Here is a 26155-nt window from a genome sequence, read left to right on the forward strand (position 1 = left end):
TTCAGTGGTTTTGCTTATTTATTTTAGCAAGGGGCTAGGAGCGCCAGACCTTATTCAATAAGTCCTCCTGGGTATTTAAGAATTCGTAATTATTGGTGTGGGACATGCGGCACTTTCTCCCTCCAGGTGCTGAGCATGCTACTTCCACATTCATCATTCCCAACCCCTGCTAGCCAAAGGAGCAAAAGGCCAGAACTGGGACTCAGATTTGGTTCTCCCACTGCGCCATCCACTCACCTGGATTTTCAGTACTGTTGCAGGTGAAAAGCATGTTTGGTAACTAAGCTTGCAGTAGAATCAAGTTAGTAGTGGATTCTCCCAATTTGTAACTTTTTCCTTGATGTAAGGAGAAGAATAACCTAAATCATACATCCGATTCTGTATGGAATGGATGATACGCTGTCTGGCTGCATTTTAGTTTCTTCAAGTAAAAATTCTTGGCCTGATCTCCAAATTCTGTGATCACTAGATCCTCTATTTTAAAAATATTCCAACAGTATTTGCATATCTTTGCATAAATGCATGTTTACTTGCTAAATTGCTCCCTGCCTAGCTATTTCCCATTTGCAGCACATTTAATACTTGGTTATATAGTGTTCTTAGGAGAGCTGTACAGGAACGACACGCAATTGGATGAAAGATGGTGCTTTTGTGGGACAATGCCAAACTCTTAAACTTGCCAAATTTAAACAAAATATTTATAATTCTCTTATGAATGAGAGTGAAAATCCAGTGTTTCTGAATTTTAATTGAAAATGTCTTAATGCAGCACTCATTTGTTTTTTATTAAGAAAAAAATTGCTGTCTTTCTTCTATACCATAGAAATAAGATTGTAGTGTTTGGAAGAGGGTTTGTCTAATTTCTTATAAGAATGGGAAATCTTTGTGGAAGTATAAATTACTTGCTTTATATGCTTGGGGTTGGTATAATAATCTGTGTAGAGAATATTGCTTCAGTCATACTGCTTCAAAATATTCTGCAATTTAAAAAGATGTGCAAGGGGAAAATTAATATCCACAAGTAATATTGAAGTTGCATGTTTCAGTATGTAGGCAGGCTATACTTTGAAAATACTAATTGCAATTATAATTTTTCAATAAAAATGCAATGAAGTGGGATGGAATTAATCCCAATTTGTCAGTAACATTTCATAAATTAATTTGTAGAGTCTTAAATTTGGAATCCGTATTTTATCCTCTACATTTTACACCAATGGACACTTTATAAAAATGTTTATAGGTAGGCAAATTTCCAGGAGCCCCCCTCCCCTTCCCTTTTCCTCTATGGGAGGAAAAATGGTCCTTTTCTTTGGTAATATTTCATTTTTAGCCTTATGTACATACTTGTTACGATAAGTGCTTTAAACAGATTTGACAATGGAAAAGAAGAGTAAAAAAAGTCAGCACAAAATACTTATATCCTTTCAGTTCTGCTCATAATAGGGACGTGAATGGTTAACTGCTTAACCATTGCTAGTTGGAGCAGCTCCCGGGGCTGCTCCAGCCCACTGGCCTGGGCAAGATGCAGACAGGCGCTGTTCTGGCCAGGTTGGAGCAGCCGCCATCTGCGGTGGGGGAGGGGCGGGGCACTCCAGCCCAGCCTCCCTACCGTTGTCCCACCTTTAATTTTGTTAAGCATTGCAATTAACCCGTTAACCAATTAAACGGGGTTTTACATCCCTAGTCCATAATGACAAAGGTGAACAATTTAATTAACCAATGAATGCAGGATTGGGACCATATGGAAATCATGCATATACATACCTCCAGGGGAGCTCAGATCTGAGTGAGTTCATTCTATCTACTGTTGCCTCATAAATGCATGGCTACCTATAAGGGTATATCAGGTACCTCAGTATATTAAAAATCTATACATTTGATAAGCATTAATTTCACACATCAGTGGGAAAATGTCATTTTAAATATTCCTATTTACTATTTTTCCAAAGCAACAGAAGAGTTATAGAGTAAGCCATTGGAGGGCTGCCATATGGGGATAATAATACTTACCCCTTTTATATGTCTCTTGTGCAGCTTGATTAATCAAGGCGTTTAAAGCAGTTTGGTATCCTCAGGTGAATTGGGCTGCAGAAATGCAAAATATGAGCATGATTTGGTTTTTAATAAGTCGTATCGTATTTTCTCTCTTAGGATAGATAATCTAGTGCCATGGGTCAGACAGGCAAGGCTGTACTCAAGGCTTTGAGTGGAGAAAATGTCTGTGTGGGGGGTGGAGACTAATATTCTGGGTGAGTTCTAGGAGCCTTGGTATTTTGGAAAGTACAGTCCTAACAAGATAAAAGATGCAATACAGAGCTTAATTAAGGTCTGCTTTTGATATCCATGCTCCCATTGAGTTACCCTTCATTTTTCAAGGAGTCCTATTGATTTCAAAAGTAAAGTTGTCTATTGGTATAAGATAATACCCACAAGTTGTGTATACTTTAGTTTTATCTTCAGGGTTGATCGGACGCACGAACCTCTTTTAGTGTAATTATTCTCTCAGATGTCTTAATATTTGTTTACTTGGTTTTAAGATAGCTTAACAAAAAAATCATGAAAATTGCCATGTGTAATGAAACTGAATATTAAAACCTAGTGATTGAAAGTCATATGTTAAGGGGGCGATTTCACAGTCATTTTAATATGCCTGTTGCATATTATAACATAGAAGGACTATGGGATGTATCTAACTCTCTTTTGTATGTGTGTAAATTAAGTTATGACTAGTCTTAATATAATATATTGGATATTGAAAAACATATTGGTCATGGTCACAGATAAATCATGAGTCCCCAGTACTAAAACTGATATTAGACTCTGCAGCAAGTGATTTAGTTAGGTAATGCAATACATCTTAACATCTTTAAATTTCAGGTCTCTTCACTGTCATGCAGCCAAACATTTCCTTCTCTGCTTTCTTAACAGCTGAGTGAATGTTGTAATAGTTTTCGCTTAAAGATGATCTGCAAAGGAGCAGTGAGGGTGAATTGGTTTGTGCCTTTTGTTATGTTGCTTGCTTATGGCTACAGATGGTGTTGGATGTTTTCATTTCTATACTGTTTTCTGCCTGTGTATTATAATGTGTGTGTGTATATATATATACAGTATATATATATATACACACAGCTCTGACTATTTTTCCCCAGAAGATGTTTTGGATGACTGAAGAACTGGTAGGACAATGACACAATGCTATACAATGAAATTTGCACTAGCTAACCTGTTTGCTGTCTCTCTGTAAATAAACTCAATAAACAAAACCCTGCATCCTTTTTTGGGCAGGAAAGGCATAGCCTTAATCAACTGAAATGGGAAGCAATCTTCAGACTGTTTAAAGCTTTTTAGGTTTTGCTTGTTTTTTTGTTAACACCTATTTGTCTGAATAAGCTATTGAATTTTTAAAAGTATTTTGCATCTGACGAAGTATCATGCATCTGACGAAGTGGGTCTTTGCCCATGAAAGCTTATGCTCCAATACATCTGTTAGTCTATAAGGTGCCACAGGACTCCTTGTTGCTCTTGCAGATCCAGACTAACACGGCTACCCCTCTGATACTTAAAAGTATTTTAAGATTCATCATGTCATCCTTCAGTCAAGAACTGTTAACATTTATAATTCACATTCAAAACCTTGACTAAGTCCCTCAGCAAAAACATGTTGTTTTTGATATTTTTAACATCTTGTCTACAGTAAGTGAATTTTGGTATTTCAGTGACTAGCAGTATTCTGGTATTTCGGTGTGTCTACATCCGGGGCAGGACCTGATGTTAGTATGTACATCAGTGCGGTGATATTGATAGAAATTTCCGTACTATAGACAGGGTCTAGGGCAAAAAAACAAACAGGAAAAAAAATGGTGGAACAGTCTTTTTAGGCTGTCTGTATATCTCAGATCGAGACCAAAAAAGGTGTGTCACATCTTTTTTGCTGTTCATTCACACATGTAAAATGATTCCCTCCCCCTGCCCCATTTGGCCATTGGAGATTATGGGAAACAATACATTATACAGCTCAACCACTGTGCCTTTAGCAAAATCATTAGAGATTTCCCTATCTGATATATATACAGCAAGAATATTTTTAATTTCATGTCCAGTCAGATAGTGTAGCTAATGGTCTCATTGTTTTGCTACTAGAACTCTTAAAATGTTAGTTATTGAAAGCACAGATTAAAAACTCTTCCTCTACCTTCTTTTTACCATCATTCGATCTCTCCTTCCCCTCTTGTGTTTTCTCTTTCCTTCTTTTCTTTCATTTGCTGTCAGGAAAGTCTGCTTTTCAAGGGACAGTTCTGTACAGAGTGGCACCATCAAAGATTGACAGCTACAGACGCTATAACAGTGAGTGTATTTAAAATTGAAGAGGCAGTTTCAAAGGTGAAGTCTTGCTCCTCAATATGTGTTTGATTCTTCTACACTTGTAAAGTATCTCACTTATGGCTGCACCACATGTAGATGTACGTGTCTATGAGCTAGCTCTTTATTTGCTGCTGACAAATGCCATGATTGTAGTGTAATGAGAAAGTATTCTCATTCTCTGTGCATGTACATATATCTATACAATGTATGTTTTCACACGACAAGCTGTCAGTTGTGTTGGCTTTAAGTCACAGATGTGGAGTGCAAAGCCTTTGGTCTCATTATTTCATCTACGTGAGACATGCAGATTGGAGGTTAAACCATATTCTCTGAAGTGTGTAGTTTCTTCTACTTATAGGAAACTAGCATACAACAGTTGTTGAATATATAAAACATATTTTTCTTTAAAGAAAAATGTGAAAAGGAATTTTGAAGAGAAAACCCTGCATTCATTCAAAATGAAATAAATTACATTTGGCTGTGCACCCTTCTTCCTGTGCTGCCCGTGACAGCAATTACTGACGGCATTTTGGCTCTACATACTGTACATTCAGGAGGAAAGTAAAAGATCTGTCTGTTCTGGCTATTTTCTAAGCACCAGTCTGTTCATTTCATGATCAAGCTTTTTGCTCCTGCATCCCGGAAGCCTGGAGTGCATGTTTCATTCCACATGCTTATCTGGTCTTCCTCCTTTTTTTTCTCCTCTCCCTACTGCAGTTCTAGCTCTCAGAAAAAGGCAAAAAAAAAATATGAAAATGAAAGTCAAAGACAAAGATGAGGAGGAAAGAAATACAGAGAACTATAGCAGCCAGAGATACAGCATCACCATGATAATCCCCTTGACTTGTCCACTGTCAGCCTGTGACTCTCTAGGGTAACAAGAAGTCAGTACTTGTACTCTACCTGGGCAGTGAGGCTGTTTTGGCATATGTATCCCTCCAGTGAAGCTATTTGTTCAGGACAGCCTAGTGGAGGCAACAGTGTTCCTTTACTCTGCCCCTACACATGGCTGTGTGTTGCTCCCACCTCCCAGAGACTGTGGACCAGTTACATTGTGCATCAGAGCACATTCCACTCCCTCTTACACTTTGAGTCTGCCAGGGCAGTAATTCCGTGCTTTGCTGTCTCTCATTCAACAGGGGATGTTTGTTTGTTTGTTTGTAGTGATGAGCTTTTACAGTTCCCCCTTCTTCCTGAATCAGTGCAGCTGCTGGGGCTGAGCTCTCAGAAGAGGGTGCTGTCTCCTCAGCAGTGGCTTTATGGTATGTCTGTCTGCAGGCATTCGTTTCTTTTTGTGGCTCCTCTTTCCTACTCATGTTTCAAACTGCTCTCAATCCAGCTGGAGCAGACTACTTGCGTGGTGGTTGCTCTGCCTTCTGCCTTGGTGGTCCCTTCTCTGGCACTTAATTGTGAGGCTCTATGTATTCTTTCAGATTCTTCCCAGACAACTTCCTGTCTCTGATGATGCATTTGGCAATGCTAGACTTCGAGCCACATCCAGGGTTATGTGTTGCTATCCATGTGTGCATCTGAAGCTAGAAAGCCATGGGATTCACACAGATATGCCTCTCTGGGCAGATTTGAGACAAGGCAAGAATCTGATCTATCAGCACTTTCAGGGATTCATTCTCCTGAGCCAGGCTACCTCTACACAGCTCCCGTCTTCTGCTTCATTTGCATGATTAATTAGGAGCCGTTATTGCACAAGAGGTTTTTGCACAAAAAGGAGCCATTTACACCGCGCCTTTTTGCACAAAAAAACCCCTCTTGCGCAAAAGCCGTTCTTCCTCAATTTTTTTGTGTGTAAAAAGGCGCTATGTATATGGCAAAAACCTCTTGCACAAAAATGGCTCCTAATTATGCAAATGAAGTGTGGGGATATGCTAATCTGTGCTTCATTTACATAGGCTTTTGCGGAAGAGGCAAGCTGTGTAGACGTAGCCCCAGTGTCCAAAAGGGGTATGGTTTATCTCTCTTCCTCCTGTTTGTCGCCTGACTGACAAGACTTCTTCTTTGATACCGACTTCCGGGTTTTCTCTTCCAAAGCAGCCCTACTGAGGCTGTGCTAAATCTGTCCCCTCTCATATCCTACCCAGTGGCTTTTGGGTTTAGACAAAGGATTCTTTTATTTTGTAGTTGTGATAGCCCACAAAATGATAAAATTAAGTCTTGTATTTATTTCTCTCCTGTTGCTGGAATCTTACTTGATAATAGGAGAGTTCTTTGATTTCTCCATGAGTTAATCTCAAAAATAAATTCACATGATATATTGAGATGCTTACTGTTCTTCCAAAAGCATGTCTTGATTCCTCTCCTTCTCAGATGAAATAACTTCACTTCCATGCCTTCAAGTAAGCTCCATTGTACAGTATTCAGGGTTTGAGGAAAATCAGGATTTGCTCATTTCACTTTGAAGGTCATAACAAAAGTGGGACATTTAGTATAGTGGATTGAAAATTATTTTCTTCTATCCTATGACCAAGTTAAATTACTATATTCTAAAATTGTTAAATGTCATTCAGTTAGGGTGTAGGAGCTTTCTTGCTACCAAGGACCAAAACACTGTCACTGAAATTTGTAAGATCATCTCCTTGCATTTATGGTCAGCCTTATCCCTTGGACTGCTCCTTTTCTGCTGACACCACTTTTTTGGCCAAGAGTATGGCAAGCTCCACTATACAGTAAGCCTGACTCTTAACATGTTTTGGAAATTGCTGCTGCTGATCAGGATGGCTAATGGGGATATATGACACAGGAAATTTACTCACCAGTAATTTTATTTATCACAGTCCTCTCTTCTCCCATCTTACATTCTTTCCATGTCGCCTCAGAGAATACTACTTGGAATTGTTTTATTTTTACAATCTTAATTTCTCCCTCTTGCTCTTTTCCTTTCTTTCTCCTGGAAGTGCTGTAGCTGAAGGAAGTGGGCAGATTGGAACATTCAGTGTCTTGATTGACAGATATTTGCCTGGTCCTGATAAGGCGAACCATAATGCTGTCAGTAATAACTGCTGTTTAGTTTGATGGAAGAAGACAGGATTGTTACAAACAGAATTTTTCTTTAATGCTTTCTCTTCCACCAGTTTACTCGTTTTTTCCCTTTTAAATACATTTTCTAATCTTTGAGTAACTGTTGCTGGTAAGAGTTCAAAGAAAGCAATATGTGATTCATGTACCTATTTATAATATGAATATTGCTGAAAGATATGAACAAAGTTAATGTATGTAATTTCAAAAATTAATTAATTTTAGTAAATTTGAAGAGAGGTATACATTTTTTCCATTTCTCTCACAATATCTCCTAACTTGCCTACGGTATTTGCTTACTAAACCAAAAATATAACTAATTATATATAGCTCATACAATATAAAGTAACATTTGAGGAAACAACAATGCTAAAATTTGGTGACATACAATTTTCCCGAATAAGAATTCGCATACTAAGAAATATTGTCTGGAAAACAAATGTGCAGATGGAGGAGTGGAAAAAGCCAGTGGTGGAGAAGAGGGAGAAATGCATCAAATCTTTCCAAAGAACCCATCCACAGAAAATGTTTTGTATCAATCATAATAGACCATTTTTCTATGGCTGCAAGGATGAAATACTGTTTGGTGGTGGTTATTAAAGGTTCCGTCATGTAGTATAAGCAATGTATTCCTACAACTACTCACAACAAGAGAGACGAAAATACTTCAGAAATTGAGATGGCAGCAGACAGAAACACAGTAAAACTGGACAAAAATGAAATTGTGAGAATACTCTGTGATCTTTTTATGGAGACTGGGAAAAAGCCACCAGCTTCAATTGATGGCTCCAAATTCATGCTAAAGAGTTTTCAGGATTGTGCTCATGCTGCACTGCTAATGCATGCTGCTCCATGGTGCAGAAAACCACTCCCCTTTACCCTGCATGATATCTTGCTAAGGCATTAAGAATTCTGGTCTGGCTGCTTGTCACATAGCAAGAATCATTGTGCTAAGAAAAATGAACATGCTGAAAGGAAATGACAATGTTTAGACTCCAAAATTACATACCCTGAAAGAATATATCCAATAATAAATAAGTGAATGAGCAATGCAGAGGATAATCTAAATTTACAATTTGTATGTATTGTATATTGCGGCAGAGGCATGTTTAATTACTGTTTTGTCTGGTTACAATGTATGTGCTTGTTTTGCAAAATGTGCATTTGTAGTCATTGTTCTGAGCTAATGTTTTAAATCAAAGTTTCATGTAAACCGTTTTTCCTTTGTTTTTAATACTAATGTGAGGTAGCATTAATGAAGCATCAGAAAAACACAGGGATATTCAGAGAGAACAAGATGAGTGCTGGGTGTGCAAAGAAAAAAATTGTTGCGGGCTCTGTATGTGTGTGCTGAGTGCCTGCTCTCTCCTCTCAGGAGGAAGGAAGAAAGCACCCTTCCTGCCTCACTTCTTGACAAGATAATCATCTGCCTGTCACCTTGGGCCACATGAAAATTCATCAGCCAAGAGTTCCACAATTCCAAGCTGTCAATCTCTGCTAGAGGGAAAGAAAATACTTCTTCCTTCCTTCTTTCTTCTTTAGAAGTCAATGGGAGTGAGAAACAAGCACCACTTAAACAGTTCTTCCCTTTATCCCATTAAACACAGCTGACTGCTTTTCTCTCTGGATGCCAGACCAAATTAGGAAAATCTCTTAGCTATCTCAGGTGTTTGCCTCTGAATAGCTGACCTTTGCACCACTTGGTCTGGTAAAGCTTAGAGTGCATTGGGGAGGCAGGGTGGAAACATTGGCTATCAGGTATTCTGCCACAGTTACGGGTGGGGATTTTGCCAATGCCATGAAATAAAGAGTAACAGTACAGAATAAACATGAAATTGCTAAACAATACATTAAAATAAAATGTTCTTTGAAGCATGAACATGTTTTTTTTCTTTCTTTTTGGCCTTTTCACTTACTTACATTTAGAAACAATTATTTTTCCTGTGTTTTGAATAGGATAAAAACAAAAACAATTTGCTGTGATTAAAATTAACCTTTTGAGTTTATACAACCCATTATCAGGTCTGAATATCTCTTTGTGTTCTGAAATCCAGGATTGATGCCAGTACAACTCTGGGAATATTGGTTTGTTGGTGTATTAAGTCTGATGGTTCTTCTAATCTCATTTGTGCTAATCTCAAAACCACTATAGTTTGGCACAGTTTAGAGAGGTTGCTCCAAGGAGACGTCAAACTGAAATAGCAAGAGTGTTATAGATCAGGTCTTCAAATGCCTTGACACAGTTTTGTTTTGTTTTCTGAGAAGGAATTGGGTCTGAGCTGACTTTAGAGATAGTGGTGTTAAACTCTGACCTGCATGAGTGCTACTTTATCTAACACATTTATTGTACACATGAAATAAATAGCAAAGACGATGCTAGGACTGCAAACATGTTTATACCATATTATGTATGTCTATGCTCCACTATTTTTTCATAGATAGCAGACAAAAGTCTAGCTTCCTAGAGTCAGATTTGGAAAATTTACCTTTATGCTGGTGCTTCTCTCCCACCTTCAACTGATTAATGTTAATAAGGGGCAGAACCAAACCCATCAGTCACTGTCAGAAGGGAAATGTCCTGCCTCCTGTCACTCATTTCAGGTTTTTAGCTAGCCATCCCAGCTGCTGCAGAGCTTTTAGGAAGACTTTATTTTAGACTTTTAGACTAACAATTCAGTTCCATAATGAATGTGCCTAATTCCCAGCCATGGCTCAAGGCTGCATTTGATTTTGGGGGAAGATTGTTCCCTCAGTTCTGCTTATTGAACAAAGATTGGCAGGGACTCGGCGTTTAACTGGGGGAGATTTTAATCTGTGGCTACAGAGTAATCAGAAAATTCGACTGACAATCTTGACTCTGAAAAAACTTTATAGAAGAGAGTACAAATCATATGACAGCTTGAAGAAGTCCATGAAGTACAACAGGAAAAAATACTTTTTTGTAAGGCAGCTAAAGCAAGAGTAGAAGTCTGTAGTTGCTTTCCATTGCCCCAGAGCTATCAGAAGGCCTCAGAACCAGCTTTTTCTAGAGAGAGAGCTTTCAGTGGTGCTGGATTCTCAATTTTGAAGCAAACTGGACAATATGATCGGGGTTCCCTAGGGAACTGTGCAAAAATTACAGAACAGCTTTATCCCATTTCCAGTTTCAGCAAGACATGAAAAGGTCACTAAATGAATGAAATCATCCATCACCTACTCCCTATCGTTCATGTTCTTGTTTCTAGCCTGAGAGAATTGCAGACAAATATAGCAGGGTCCTGTCTAAAACATCTAAATACATTTTTAATGGAAGTTTGTCTTTAAAGCATTTCCATTTAAGCATCCTCAGACAAACTCTATGATTTTGTAGATAGATGGCAGCCTTTTATTTTATTTTTCTAATTTCAGTTATTAACATCTGATTTTACTTGTGCTCCCAGAGTTCTTTTCAGTAGAGTGGCTGAAATAATATTGGCTTTAGGGAAGAGTGAAATTCACTTACCTCTTCCACAATAATTTTTCTGATCTGGATTCTGAGTAGAGAAAAATTGAACCAATTACACATAATGACACAGTTCCTAGAGGATTTTGGATTCAGGACAGACAGTGCCTGGAAAGTCAATAACAGACCTGGGATGAGGAGTCCAGTAATGCCATATCCTTTGTTTTAGAAAATATCCTCTCCACACTTTTATACTCAGAGGAAGATGGAGGATATATATATACACATAGTGTACTTAGTTTTGGAGATTATCCTGCTTCCCATCCTGGAGGCACCCTATTCTGAAAATCCACTAAGCACTAAGAAAAATGGGAAAATTTATCCATGGTTTCCTGAAAATGTGCTTTCTTTAAGTAATATGGTCCACACATCTACCTACTTGAAGACAAATGGATCATTCAGAATAGGTATGGAAATGGACATTCAAGGATTTGGGTTTATTGTGATTAGGTCGAATTTACCATTATCAGCACAAACAGATACTTTGTTGTGTTTTTTCTCAAAATATATTTAACAAGATCTGTAACTTAGAAAAGTAGATCTGAGTGATTGTGGCTGTAGAAGTTCCCTCAACTGGGGAGAACTTCATGAGGTAGGGCATTCTAGTCTATTCTCTACTGGTTTTCATACCATGCTCGTCACCCTAAAATCTGAGAGCCCACCAACAGTGCAATAAGCAGTGTGACTACCCAACTGTCACTTGCTTGTCCTCTTATATTCTTCCCATAGGGAGAAGCATGGGCAGTGGAATGTCAAGTTTTGATAAGGTATTTTTTTTTAAATCAGTGTGCTGTGTGTTTATGTAAGGGAAGGCAAGGTGAAAGTGGTGGGGTTTGTGATTTTCCTTTAATTCTTTGGAGAGATCAAGCCACAGGCTCCGAACATCCCTGGAGAATGTCCCGTCTCCCATACAGATGAACTCTTATTGTTGAGAGTTCTAATGTGCCAGAGTAGTGTGGCTGTCAAGCACTCTGTTGGCTTTATGGCTTTATAGGTGATTGTTTAGATACCCTGAACCCAGGCCAGGAAATGATCTGAAGATACAATCTTGCACTTGGCTGGAAATTTGAAGGGACGCCAGTGGGGAGAGCAGAGGACAGGTTTGATCTGTGTATGGAAGCCTGTGTTGCTGAGGGACAACTTTCTGTGCCTGTGGAGTTTCCTAAGTGCTGAAGGCTTCATGCCCAAGTGTATCACCATGCTGCAGTCCATCGGAGAGGTGACACAGACCGGGTGTTCATCCACCAGGATGTCATGGAGTTTCCTAGCCAAGCAGAGATGGAAAGAATTACATGCAGATTATTCTGGGTGAGAGCTCAGTGTCCTAGATTACAGACTGCATCAACCAATTGTGATTGTTTATCTAATACCAAAGGAAAACGCACTGAGGTGCCAAGTCCTTCAAAACACTCTTCTGTGTGCACCAGTGCCATCTCTGTCTTGTTCTAGTTCAACTTCAGCCAGCTCTTCTTTATCCAAGAGCTGCTTTCATCCAAGCAGTCATCTGTCTTGATGACAGTTTGTGTTGAAGGGATAGATAGTGCTATGCGTCACCTGCATATTCTGATACCTCTGGTTCTGCCCTTGAACTGCAGACAGGCTGGACTTAAAACATCCATTGTAGTACAGCTGTGGACCTTACTACTCAAAGAAAGGAAATTTTCAGGTCATACATTTTCCTATTCATTGAGAGTAGTAAAGCAAATTGGAATGTCAATTTTGATTTATTATATTCCTGGAGGAGGGTGTGCATCTGTGCTTTTCTTACAAAGCTGTCTAATCTACAGAGAGATTTAATTCTTCAGCAGGGATAATATTATGCCACTCATTTGATTGCAAATGTATTTAAACAGCCTTTAGCTTTGTATTTCCCTATTAGGTAATGTATCTTTAGATACTAATTGCACAATTGGCTTCATATGAGTCATAGAGATTTAAAGTACAGTATATCTGGTCTGAGTTTAAGTGCCATAAGTACAATACCTGAACTTCATTCTAATTTCTTGGACTCTCTTCTGAGTGATCTGTGTCTAAGGAAAAAAGGTATTTTAATGTATAGCAGAGGCCTTCGTCAGGGATAAAATTTTAATGTTGGATGAGAGAGAGAGAGAAAAAGAGAGAGTGTCTGTATGTGTGTTTTGTGGGCTAGGAGAAGTTCTAACAGGTATAAGAAAATGATGAAATAAAAAAAAATCTAATAAGCACTTGGCACAAAGAAAGGACATCCACTTTACCTGTGATTTTTTTGGGGGAGGGAGGACTGCTATTTGCTTTTTTACCACAATGCTCTGTTTTTTAAAATATTGTCAAGCTTCATAGCTAATTTTTCTCTTCTTCCACCCTCCACCCCTCATTCTTCTGGCAGGTTTAAGAGATGCTACAGGCTCTGAGAGTGACGGTGGTGATTCAAGCAGCACAAAATCAGAAGGAGCCAATGGAGCAGCAGTAATCCAACCCAAAAAGGTCAAAGGGATTGGCTTTGGAGATATCTTTAAAGACAAACCAATAAAGTTACGTCCAAGGTCAATAGAAGTAGAAAATGACTTTCTACCAGTGGAAAAGGTACATATTATAACTTAATTCTATCATTGTTGTCACTGCAGTACTTCAAAATGAGTTTGACTTTCATCTCCAAAGTATGATTAGCTAGAACTGAGAGCTTTATGTTTGTTTTTCTTATTCCTAACTTTGTATGACTCCTTTTGTCATCTGTTGTGCCAAAGGCAGAAGAATAGATTCCTGCAAAACTGATGACTCCTCTACTTAATTTTTGGAATAATGTTATTTTCAGTGAAGGTTTTATTCCTGTGCTCACACCTTCATCTTTGTTCTAAATAGCTACCAGTTCTGAGAACAAGACTGCACAGTTTGTATTAGAAGTGTGATCACTTATACGACACCATTAAGAGTAAAAATAATGCCCAGTTTTTATGTAAAGTTAACATGGTAGCATAATGTTACTGTACTATCAAGCTGCCAAAAAGGAAACTTCAAAAAGTACCTACAGTTTTTTTTAAACAGTGCTTAGATATTCATTTAAAAATGCATTTTTCATACTACTACACTACCTGCAGAGGGTGGAAATTGTTTTATTCTCTTCCTTTGTTTGTGTGACACACAAAGAAGATCCCAACTAACACTTTGGTGGAAAACTCTCTTTGTTAAAGATTCAAACACCTTCACTCTTTCATTTGAACCCTCAGAGAGGTCCCTTCATTTTCTAGTGTCCAAGGAAAACCAGAGAGACAAGATGACAAGAATTAGTATTTCTACTCATACTGCTAATAGGAAGGGGGAGGGGGAAGGAGCTTTTTAGCTGTTTCATACCTTCTATGTAGAATGAAGTATGTAACATAGTGAACCCCCCCCCACCACAAAATCCTTCCCCTCAACTTTATAAGTAATTATATTTAATGTGTATGGATAAGCTGAGACATAAGGCTTGGTTTTGTCAGACGTGTGCATGCTTGGAATTCTGCTTATCTTTGGTAAAATTCAAATTAGGTTCTGCTACAATGTAAACATTTATATGTGCTGCTTTAAAATATTGAAAGAAACAGTAACTACCACCAGAATTGGATAAGGAAAGATTCAGGGTGTCTTTTTTTTTCTTTTTACGTTGATAGTGATGGTTGCTTAATACTGGATTTGTATGAGCCCAAATTGTTTAGGCCCCAAATTCGAGAAAGCATCTTTCTTTAGCTTGTAATCAATAAGATTTAAGCTTTTGCTTAAAATGAAACATGTTAGTTAAGTGCTGTTCTGGTATTGAGCTAAAAACATTTCCTATTACTTTAGTAAATGTGTATTTTTAGTACAGGCAGTCCCCGGGTTACGTACAAGATAGGGACTGTAGGTTTGTTCTTAAGTTGAATCTGTATGTAAGTTGGAACTGGTGTACAGATTCAGCCGCTGCTGAAACTGACCGCCAGTTCTGACTTACATACAGAATCAACTTAAGAACCCCAAGCGTCCCCAAGTCAGCTGCTGCTGAAACTGATCAGCAGCTGATTCCAGGAAGCCCAGGGCAGAGCAACTCTGCCTCGGGCTTCCTGTAGTCAGCGCTGGTCAGTTTCAGCAGCGGCTAAATCAGGACGCCTGTGGCAGAGCAGCTGGGGTGCTGCTGGGTTGCTCCAGTAGCGCCGCTCCTTGGCACTACTGGACCAACCCAGCAGCACCCCATCTGCTCTGCCCCAGGCGTCCTGATTCAGCCACTGCTGAAACTGACCAGCAGCGGCTGAATCAGGACCAGAGCAGCTGGGGTGCTGCTGGGTTGCACCAGTAGCACCCAGGGCGGCGCTGCGGGACCAACCGGCAGCACCCCAGCTGCTCTGCCACAGGCATCCGGAGAAAAGCCTAGTTTGCTGGGGGGGGGCGTACTAGCTGCGCCCCCCACCCCAGCAGACCAGGAAGACACTGGCAGCGGACCGAGATGCACCGCGGTCCTGCTGCCTGGTCCTCCACGGCTTTGCTCCCCGTCTCCCTGGTCTGCCTCGCTGCCCGAGCCCCCCCACAGCTTTGCAAAGCCGCGAGGAAGCCAGCAGCGGAGCAGTCCAGGCGCGCCTGGGCTGCCTCGCTGCCCGAGCCCCCCCGCAGCTTTGCAAAGCCGCGGGGAAGCCGGCAGCGGAGCAGTCCAGGCGTGCCTGGGCTGCCTCACTGCCCGAGCCCCCCCACAGCTTTGCAAAGTCACGAGGAAGCCAGCAGCGGAGCAGTCCAGGCGCACCTGGGCTGCCTCGCTGCCCGAGCCCCCCCGCAGCTTGCCTGGGCTGCCCGAGCCCCTCCGCGGCTTTGCTCTGCGTCTTCCTGGTCTGCAGACCAGGGAGACGCAGAGAAAGCCCCAGAGTACACAGGTGGCAGGACCGCGAGGTCCCGCAGTCCGTGTACTCTGGGGCAGCCCCGTTCGTAACTGCGGATCCGACATAAGTCGGATCCGCGTAAGTCTGGGACTGCCTGTAGTTCATTTCAGGCAGCTATATAGGTAAAGAAAACAAATACAATTTATGCAGATATTCTTATGAGCTAGATGCATAGTCAGTATTTGCATGTAAATAGCGTTTGTTTATGATTACTTTGAACAGTTACCTGTGAATGATGCACATATGGACCTTGACCAGGACTGTAGAGGCATTCAGTATTCATTTATCCACATCTAATTCAGATGTCTTGGAATTGACAAACTGCAGTGCTTTGCTAATACCATATGGTTAAGTTTGGGACAACTAGGGTGCATCTACACTGCACTGTTATTTTGATATAACTAGCATTATTTCAAAATAACAATGTGAGCATCTACACAGCCATTCTGTTATTTCAAAATAATTTCAAAATAACGGATGGCTTATTCTGAAATCTGTAAACCTGATTCTACAAGGAATAAAGCCTAATTCAAAAACTAGCTATTTCAAAATAAGTGGTGTGTAGATACTCCACTGCTGGTATTTTGAAATAGCCCCTCCTCAGGGCCATTCTAAGTTAGTGCTCCTCAGTGCCTCCTGGGGCTCTAAACTGAGATAGCACATCCACATTAGGGAAGCCTACCTCGGACTAATTTTGAGACTTCCCTGTAGTGTAGACATGCTATTTCAAAATAAGTTATTTTGGAATAACTATTCCGGAATAGCTTATTTCAAAATAGCCGTGCAGTGTAGACATACCCTTAGATTTGTATTGGTGAAGGTTGGTAAACTTTGATATCTGTACCAACAAAAAAGTATTTCCATCAGTGATGATTGAAATATACAGATGGGTAAAGTTAAAAAAAAATGCTGCTTAAGATATTTTTTATTAAAGGTATTTACTGTGTATATTTTGACACATGGTGTTGACAGTTTGTGTTTTCATTATTAGAAAGCTTTTTTTAATCTCAATATCTAGGGTCATTAAATAATGCTGACATACACTCTGCCAATATTCCACAACTGAGAAAATTTAAAAATAAAAAAGTTTAAAAATAAACTTAGATATCAAAATTATATTTAAAAAAATAATTCTGCCATGCCTACATAAGACAGATTTCTTGTGTTTGTGGTTCTCTGTAAAGATATAGAAATATTTGGTAAATGGCCTATATATAAAATAGAATATAGACCCATTCACCTTTTAGTCATCTAATATGGCTAAATTTGACATGTCCATCTGGTAGATATTAATTGGCTTTTGTGAAATGAAATGAGGTCTTAGCACACATTTTCCTTAACAGAAAGTATCATTACCCCTATTTTACAGAGGGGAAACTGAGATGTGATTTGTCTGAGGTCAGACAGGAGTCCACGACATAGCCAGGAATTTAATCTAAAATCCTTTGAGTCTTAGCCTGATGCCGTAATTACAAATCCATCCTTCTTCTATATTTACATTTCCCCTAAAGAAGATTTTTAATGGAATGTGATTACATCATATTTGCAATTAGAATACTTTTCCTGTATTTAGTAACTTCTGAGGCTGCAAGTAGGGAATGATTGCACAACACTTACCATAGGCACACACCTATTAACGGCTAGAGCAGTGGTTCTCTTGGGGTACACAGACATCTTCCAGGGGATACATGTACATGTCTAGATATTTATCTAGTTTTATTGCAGGCTACATAAAAAGCACCTGCAAAGTCAGTAGGAACTAAAATTTTATAGAGACAATGACTTGTTTACATTGCTCTCTGTGTAATACACTGAAATATAAATGCAATATTGATATCTAATCAATTTATTTCATAATTATAAGGTAGAAATGAGAAAGCAAGCAATTTTTCAGTAACAGTGTGCTGTGGCACTTTTAAAACTTTGTCTGATTTTGTAAGTAGTAATTTTTAACTGAGTGGAAAATTAGGGTACACGAGACAAATTACACTTCTTAAAAGGGGAAAGAAGTAAGGAAAGCTTGAGAACCACTCAGCTAGAGATCCACTCAATCAAATAGAATCTGATTGACACAAAATAATCAGTAAAAGATATTTCCTCACCCACCTTGTCTTTCACAAAGTAATCATATGATGTTGTTACAGTCTTTGCCTGATCATGGCACACATTTATCATACACTGTCACTACATCATCCCTGCTCTCTTTCACGCATATCCTCTTGGCTACAGGCAGTTTTGCTCTCCACTCTCATCTTCCTCAGTTTCTCATGCTGGCTGTTGGGAGGAAGAGGGGCTCCATTTTTGCTTCCTGTGAAGGGAGGGAATACCAGTTGCTCCTGTTTCTTTATTCACCTGTGTAACAGAGTAAGTGAACAGCTGCATAGAAGTTGCTGAGTTTGCTCAGTGCTTCCTGTGCTGCACAATATATTAGGCAGATAGATGGTCCTGTGACTGCGCAGGTCAGGCGGTCTGGTTTTCAACAGCAACACCCAGTCAAAAAAGGACCCTGGCACTGACTGGGCCTTTAAAAAGTTTGGTCAGCTTGACGTACGATATGGTCTGGGCGGGGCACGATATGGGGTTTGGGGTGTAGGTGCTGGGACCTGTGATTTTTCTGAGAGGCTCTTTTTGCGCAAGAAACCCCTGCGGCATATCCACACCTGCCTTTTTGAGCAAGAGCTGTAGCGCAAAAAGGAGTTATTCCTCGTGGAGAGAGGAATAACTCTACCAGCAGACCAGGGGGACGGGGGGGGGCGGGGCAACGCAGAGCCAAGCCGCGGAGCGCGCGGTCAGCTGACAGCTGTCAGCTGACCGCGTCCTCTGCGGCTTGGCTCTGCGTTGCCCCCCCCCATCCCCCTGGTCTGCAGACCGGGGGGGGGGGGCAAAGCAGAGCAAAGCCGTGTGTTCCGCCGCTTTGCTCCCCGTCCCCCTGGTCTGCAGACCAGGGGGACGGGGAGCAAAGCAGAGCAAAGCCACGGAGCCCGAGGGCAGTGGGACAGCCATGGCGCGTCTGGGCTGTCCCGCTGCCCCCGTGCTCCGTGGCTTTGCTCCGGACACCTGTGGTACAGCAGCTGGGGCGCTGCCAGTTGGTCCCGTAGCGCCGCTCTGGGCGCTACTGGACCAACTGGGCAGCACCCCAGCTGTTCTGCCCCAGGCGTCCTGATTCAGCCACTGCTGGTCAGATTCAGCAGCGGCTGAATCAGGACGCCTGGGGCAGAGCAGCTTGGGTGCTGCTGGGTTGGTCCAGTAGCGCCGAGGAGCGGCGGCGCTACTGGACCAACCCAGCAGCACCCCAGCTGCTCTGCCCCAGGCGTCCCCAAGTCAGCCGCTGCTGAAACTGACCAGTGGCTGACTACAGGAAGCCCCTACCCCGGGCTCCCTGGAATCAGCCGCTGATCAGTTTCAGCAGCAGCTGACTTGGGGATGCCTGGGGTTCTTAAGTTGAATCTGTATGTAAGTCAGAACTGGCGTCCAGATTCAGCCGCTGTTGAAACTGATCAGTTTCAGCAGCGGCTGAATCTGGACGCCAGTTCCGACTTACATACAGATTCAACTTAAGAACAAACCTACAGTCCCTATCTTGTACATAACCCGGGGACTGCCTGTACTTAAAATTAATATATCTTTCCTGCTTCTAGTTTGTTTTTGTTTGAGAATTTAGCCTTGATGCTGGTGATCTTTAATTATACATTGGAACTGTTTATGTGGGCGGGGGGGGGGGGGTGGGGGTGGGAGAGGTGGAGGAAAGATAGGGGTTCAGGAGCCTTTTTAAAGCTCAGGAAGGTTTTAATTAGCAGACTTTTGATACTCTTTGCATACACAAACATGGGAAGCTAAGATAGTAAATAGCGTGGCACAAATAATAAAATACCCAGTCTAATTCAGCTTTGATGTTTCATTCAATTGTCTGAGCTTTATGTAATTAAAATGTTTCAAGTTTTTCAACCAAAAAATACCTCCAACTTTATATTCTGTGAAACTGAGTGAAAAGCATATATTTCATATATATTTCATTATGACTTGAGAAGAATTGGTTCAGTGGAAGTTTGAAATTAAAATGTTCATCAGGAAGTGGTTTTGATGACTCAATAGATTGCATTCTGCCATCTGAGCCATTACTAAACCTGTTCCACAGCGTGGTGTTGGGGTGGTTATTGTGCTTATAGAGATGCTGTCAGTCAGAGAGTTGTCACCCACATATGAGAGGTAAAAACAACCTTGTGATCATTTCTGATCATTAAAAAAATACTGTGGCACATTTCCCAGCAGTAGGTACGTCTGCTTGGTTGTCCTAACTAGATAATTTATCATTTTTTTTTACAAAATTTCTGTTTTCATTTGTTAAGGTATTTTGTTTCATGTTCTTATGCCTAAATTTTGTTATATTGGTATTGATGGTACTAAGAATGGCTACTACATTTTACAATCAGAGAGAGTTGCTTTTTAATAATGATATATAGAATGTGTAGATATGTTTATATATACACATATCGTAGGAATTTGCGGAATGTTTTGAAGATTGATAAGCACATTGCATAGATCAGAGAAAAGTGAAGTAAGAATTTTTTTTTACAACTTACTAAATATGATCAACGTGATTGACCTCTGATTTTTCAGTATCCATATTATTTTCCATTTCTAATAATTTTTGTATATTTGCATAAATATCTTTATAGGAGACACAGAAGTGTTAAGATTTTATACTTTTGTTGTGGAAGAGGGGATATTTCTGTTTAAAAAAATAGGTAGTTCATCATGTGGAATAATTTTAGCTCTTGGCTTTTGAAGTGGTTAAAATTGGGTAAGTGGAATATGACAGAATAATTTTTCAGTTTAATTATATTATGTGTTAAAAGATTTTCTGTGTGAGTTTACAATCTTTTTTTAAACATTCTGCTTATGTTGCCTTTTCTGGCTGTCATATGCATGAAGCTAGTGAAGCTGAGCTTTCTGTCTGGAAAGGCAAGGAAACCTCTACCTTAAAGTAAGCAAAACTACGAAAAGTTCCAGGTTTCCTGTGAAATAAACAAATGCAAGCTTTGTTTTCCTCAAAGCTCAGAGGGCCCTAAATGTGACTCAGTTTTAGGCTTGGTCTTTCAGACTCATGAGTTTAGCTATTACAAGGAAGTGGGAGGACTCCGATGCTCTTCTTGGACACTTTTAACTGTAGAAGGGAAGCTTTACTTCACAATGGGAGAGGAGGTATTTCTTTTTAAACAACTTTTTGTTTATTGTTAACCAGCTAATACTATGTTGTAACTTATACTTTGCAGAACACAGATATTTGTTAGGAGGAATCTTTGGTTCTTTTTATAGTGGACATGAAAATAAACTATTTGTATTAGGATCTTGAGCAGATGGGAACTCCATCTCTGTTAAGGAAGAACATATTAAAATAAGGGATTACTCTGGGAGGACATAGTTTGTTCTGCAACTATTTTGTTGTAATTTTTTCCTATTCGGTCAGTTTGGCCATTAAACTTACACAGATGTTTTCAATTGTTATGCTACTTGTTTTCCAGTCTTTTACTCCAAAGAATAGTGTAACTTTGCTGTTCCCATAAGCAGTAACTATTACACCATCTCTCTAGGTTGTATAGCCATTTCAAGAGTTTGCTTTCTAAACAAAAATCTTGCTTTTTCTCCAAAACAATTTAATGTAACTAAAGTTCTTCCTTAGTAGAGAGGGAGCACTTTAGTGTTTGATTTTCTGTGAGGTCGCCTGTGGGGTTTGCTGTATGAATGGGAAAACTGAAATTGGTAATTTCTTGATGTTGTCATGTCTTTTTTCACTAAAGTAATGAAATCTAAACAGCAGTCATTACTTCATGTAATTGCAAAGAGGATTTGTGCCAATTGATGATGTATGTTATGAAAGTGTCTAAAATACTGAAATGAAACACACCAAATATATTATTTGATATTTTATTTTTAGCAAATAGTTTTTTGTTGTTTGCTTGCTTGTGTGGTAGATCCCTCTCTCTAAATTTGTGCATTTAGAAGTAGAAGTTCGTGAGTTCTCATTCAAACATGAAATGAAATACAAGGTTCCCCGAATAGACTTTTAAGCTTACAGTATGCCATGTGTGTCTCCTCTTCCTGCTTAAAAAAAAAAGTGGGGGGAGGAGGGAGGAGGAAAGTGAACAGAGCCAATATAATAGCTTGATATAGTGTACAGGATGAAATATCTGTAGTCTGATTTAACTATTTGTTGACCAAAGAAATTTAACTGGAAAATTATCCTGACACAGAAATACTTATTTTTTCCCAAATATCCTAAAATACAAGCTTATGGATGAGAGTTACTAAGAACTTAGTGAAAATCTTCCATTAAAAATGTTTGCGGGAGAGAGGAGTGGGACTGTAAACTGCCAGCCAGAGGAACGCCTTTGAGCAATGCTGCTTAAATGGCGACTTCTAGACAGGTATAGACTGTGGTCTGCTGTGTTCTTTCTGTTCTGATACTTACCACACTCTGGCCATCCAAACAGAGCAAAGCTTCGTACACAGAGCTGCCTGTTCCCTTAAAGCTGTCTTTGTGCGAAAGGTGCTTGCTGCAGAGGAAAACTAAGATCACACAATCCTAGTCATTTTCCATTTGTATTCCACAGTCCAGAGCTTCATGCAGAGGGTAACAGATAAGTTCCCGTCAGTTTCCTTGTTCATGCTGTGCCAAACAACTTTATTCTTGGAAGGGCTGGTAAGGGAAATGGACAAGATTGCTAATCATTTTCCCTTACACTTTTTCACTGTATAATTTGCTGCTAATATTTTACTGGCCACTAAAGAATGTTTTTAATAAAAATATCTCCAAAGGAAAAAATAAAGTTATATAACTAAGCAGGATGGACAAAATGGCATAAAGGGATGGTAAAATGTCCCATAACAAGGAAAGATGGTGGCAGAATAAAGACCCAAAAAAGGAGTAAAAGTAAGAAGGAAACAGTAATGGTGGGGAAAATTCCTTTATTGCTCTGATTACAATAAAACATACCTTCCAAATGTGCAAATATTAGCAGTTTTCTTGGTTGTTGAATTTGTGGTGTTTTAGGGTGGAGTAGGAGGAAACTCCATTAATTGGAGGATTGAGTATGTCAGAAAGGCATTCCACAAATCCTCTGTTCAGGGAGGTGGAGGTGTGGAGAGGGAGGTGTTTGTTTGTGACTGAATCCCAGGTAGTAATAATGGTCCATCATGGTTGCAGAGGAGACTGTGAGCTAGGCTAGCAGAACAGTTTATCAATTAACTTTTGAGAATATTATCAAATTTGATTTTATCATTTCTGGCATTATAACTTGCTGTAAATAACTAAATATTCTCATTTTTATTATCATAATAAAGGAAAAAACTGTCCTATTACTTTCTTTTTTTGGTCATTAATTGTAACTTACTATAAGTATAAAAAGAAAGGAACATGGGTAAAACAAAATACAAACACACACACAGCAGAAGATTGCAAAAGGCAGTTTTGTCTGATGGCTTCCCGGAGCATAGAACTGGGAATCAGGAAACAAGGTTTTATTCCTGCTTGTGTCCTCAGTTGCACTGTTGCATCTATAAAATGGGAATGTTTCCCTACCTCACAGGATTCTTGTGAATAAAATCCATTAACAACTGTGAATTGCTCTGATACTGTAGTGACTAAGGCTACGTAAGTATCTTTACAGATAACCCTTTTATCTGCAAACTTTTGAGATATGAAGAAGCTCCTGATACAAAGAAAGAGGGCATCGTTTGTGGGGGGAGGCGCATATAGGCATAATAGTGGAGAGAAATGTATCATCTCTCAATTGAGGGAAAGAATCTAGATTGTTTTTTAAAAAATATGAAAGTAGCAGATGATGTGACCATACAAGAAAAGGAATGGATGGCAGAATAGACACAGAATAAATACCAGAATGTTGCACAAGAAAATATAGTATAATACAAGAACTTTTCTTGGGTTGTGTGACAATTCTGAAGCATTTGTTCTGCAGACTAGCCAAAATTATTGATGCAGAGGTGACCGTAACTTTGTTGATTCCGTGATGAACCAGGGCTCGTAGCTATCTTTAAGCAGCAGCATCCCTTGTTTCTCTCCCAGTTGCACATTCTATTGATGCTGGAATGGGGTGAAAGGAGCCACAACAGCAAATATTCTCAACCTGCTTGATTCCGTACAGCTGCAAATGATGATTAGAACACAGGAGCCCCATTGGTTGCTGTTACAAAAGGAGGATGTTTAACAAAAGAAATCTGTCGTCTGAGCTGGAGGGTGCAATCTGGAGCATGCTAGTTGCTGAAAGTTTATGTTCCTCATGAGAGAGCACAGAAGGATTTAACCCAGGATTTGTAGATTGATTACAGAATACTTCTCAAATGACAGAAAACTGATTCTGAACTGTGTTTTGAATTGCAACCCACAAGTGGTGGACTTTCTAATGAGGGATATACCAAGAGGGGGTATAGCCTTCAGTTGCACGAGTCATCGTCAGTAGAAGTTAGGATTAAAAATATAGAGACAGAGGGAGGGAGGGAGGGAGGGAAGGAAGGATATTTACCTTACTTTTCAGATATGTTCTTGTCAGAAATCTGACCTTCCGCTGTCAATCTCCAGTTTGAGTGAGAAAGCAAGTGAGTGTGTACACTCAGAGGTTGTTCACATACCTCATTTAGCTGTGTATATTTTTTGTTCCTTTGAGATAAGGCAGCTAGGTGCATGATGCATACATACATTTAGTTCTGCATTTGCTCTCTTTCATTTCATGTGCTAAAGCTTTTTACTTGTCTGTGATTCTAATATGTCCCGCTTCATTTGCTTAGGCATTATCCACTTAGCTAAACTGTTGGTCTCAATTCTCTGCTTTCACTTTGTCACTTGGATATAATAATCCCAATAATGTCTCTTGGGAGGAATGATTTTTAGATCATTAACAAAAGCAATTACTGAGAGTCTGGCAGCATCAAATGTCAAATTTCAGATTTTACAGATTCATAGATATTTAAAACCAAAAGGGACTATTGATTGTCCAGTATGACCTCCTGCATAACACTGACTGTAGGACTTCCCTGAATTACTTGTGCTTGAACTATAGCTTCAAAGAGAGGATTAGAACACTTCAACAGCCCCATTGGCTGAACTAAAAATGCCTGGGATGATGAATCCATCACATTGGGTAAATTATTCCAATGGTTAATTATCCTCCCTGTTACAAATTTGCACCTCATTTCTAGTTGGAATGATTGGTCCAGTTTGTTTGCTGTTAACCTGGATTGTGTTTGAACTGGCAACTTAGAGGTAAAAGTCTCTGTATGCCTTTAGTTCTCTGAGCTATCCAGGCTTTCAGTCCTCAAATGTTATTTAATTGTCAGGTCTATTGATTAAGAGGTAAGGGGTGTAAAATTAGTACTTACATATTTCCCCTCCTTAGTTGTATGCTGTAGAGTGTATTTTGATTTCTTTGATGCCTCAGACAATTATTTTTTTAAATGTAGTAATTCTTTGACTATGATCTGCATTGATAGCTGGTTAGCTATGTGCTGCTGTTTCTGGTCCTTGCTTCCAACTTCCAAATTGCATTTAAAAAACACCTAGATAGTTTTACCTTCAAACAGTTGCTGAAGTTACTACTGTGATGTCATTTGATTCCACATGAGCAGGTGAGTGTCTGTGGTTCTATCTACACTGCAATTTAAAAATCCATTGCTGGTCCATGCCAGCTGACCTACACTCATGGGCTGAGGGTTGTTTAATTGTGGTGTAGACATTCAGGCTCAGGCCATTTGAAGATGTCTCATTGCAGTTGTAGACATCACCCATGAGACAGTCTCTCTATTTAGATTTCTTCCTTCCCAGTTTGAGAATCTCTGCTTTTATGTGTAACTATAAAATACATAAATGTGAAAGATATAAACTTTACTACTCTGCATAAATCCCAGTGTTTTTACTGATAGCGAGCATGTATAATATTGGGAGTTTAAAATAAAATGTTCATAGAATCGTAGAACACTAGCACTGGAAGGGACCTTAAGAGGTCATCAAGTTCAGTCCCCTGCCCTCACAGCAGGACCAAGCACTGTCTAGATCAGGGCTGGGCAAAACATGGCCCGGGGAGCTGGATTCAGCCCGCCAAGCCATTGGATCTGGTTACAAGCATGGGGCAGGCTGCATTTAGCTGCTATTTATGGAAACTCTGCCCCTGCCAATCAGCTACTCTCCCTGCCTGCGTGGGGGAGCTTTGAACCTCTGCGCAGGGCTCAGAACATAGCTGCGCAGCCACTCAGCCGTACAGCCTAGAGGGAACTTTGCCACTTCCTCCCAGCTTCCCCAGCCTGCAGTGCTGTCTCTGAGAGAGAGGCAGCAGTGAGGAGGATGAGGGAGGCAAGGGGGAGTTGATACACATGAGGATTCAGCTTTCAAGCAGGCTTTCCGTGCATGCCAGCTCCA

The 26155-nt window shown here is 39.9% G+C and overlaps 1 protein-coding gene and 1 long non-coding RNA gene across 9 annotated transcripts in view; one reads left to right on the plus strand and one right to left on the minus strand.

Annotated features, from left to right (window-relative positions):
- The window catches only part of SH3KBP1 (SH3 domain containing kinase binding protein 1), a 328394-nt gene that overhangs the window by 174224 nt on the left and 128015 nt on the right, over nt 1–26155 (plus strand). For 6 of the 8 annotated variants that reach the window (XM_075913587.1, XM_075913595.1, XM_075913614.1 and 3 more), the window contains one exon: nt 13239–13435. In XM_075913587.1, the coding sequence (XP_075769702.1) occupies nt 13239–13435 (197 nt within the window). Of the gene's footprint in view, nt 1–4269; nt 4345–13238; nt 13436–20580; nt 20932–26155 lie in introns of those variants that run through there. The other 2 variants (XM_075913646.1, XM_014572955.3) reach the window with 2 other exon arrangements.
- LOC142823147 (uncharacterized) lies at nt 849–25244 on the minus strand. The gene is made up of 4 exons (XR_012898461.1): nt 25123–25244; nt 2011–2085; nt 1765–1830; nt 849–977 (listed from the first exon to the last, which is right to left on the minus strand). It is a non-coding gene; the product is annotated as an uncharacterized LOC142823147 (long non-coding RNA).

Source organism: Pelodiscus sinensis, chromosome 1 (assembly GCF_049634645.1).
Source record: "Pelodiscus sinensis isolate JC-2024 chromosome 1, ASM4963464v1, whole genome shotgun sequence".
Taxonomy (NCBI): domain Eukaryota; kingdom Metazoa; phylum Chordata; order Testudines; family Trionychidae; genus Pelodiscus; species Pelodiscus sinensis.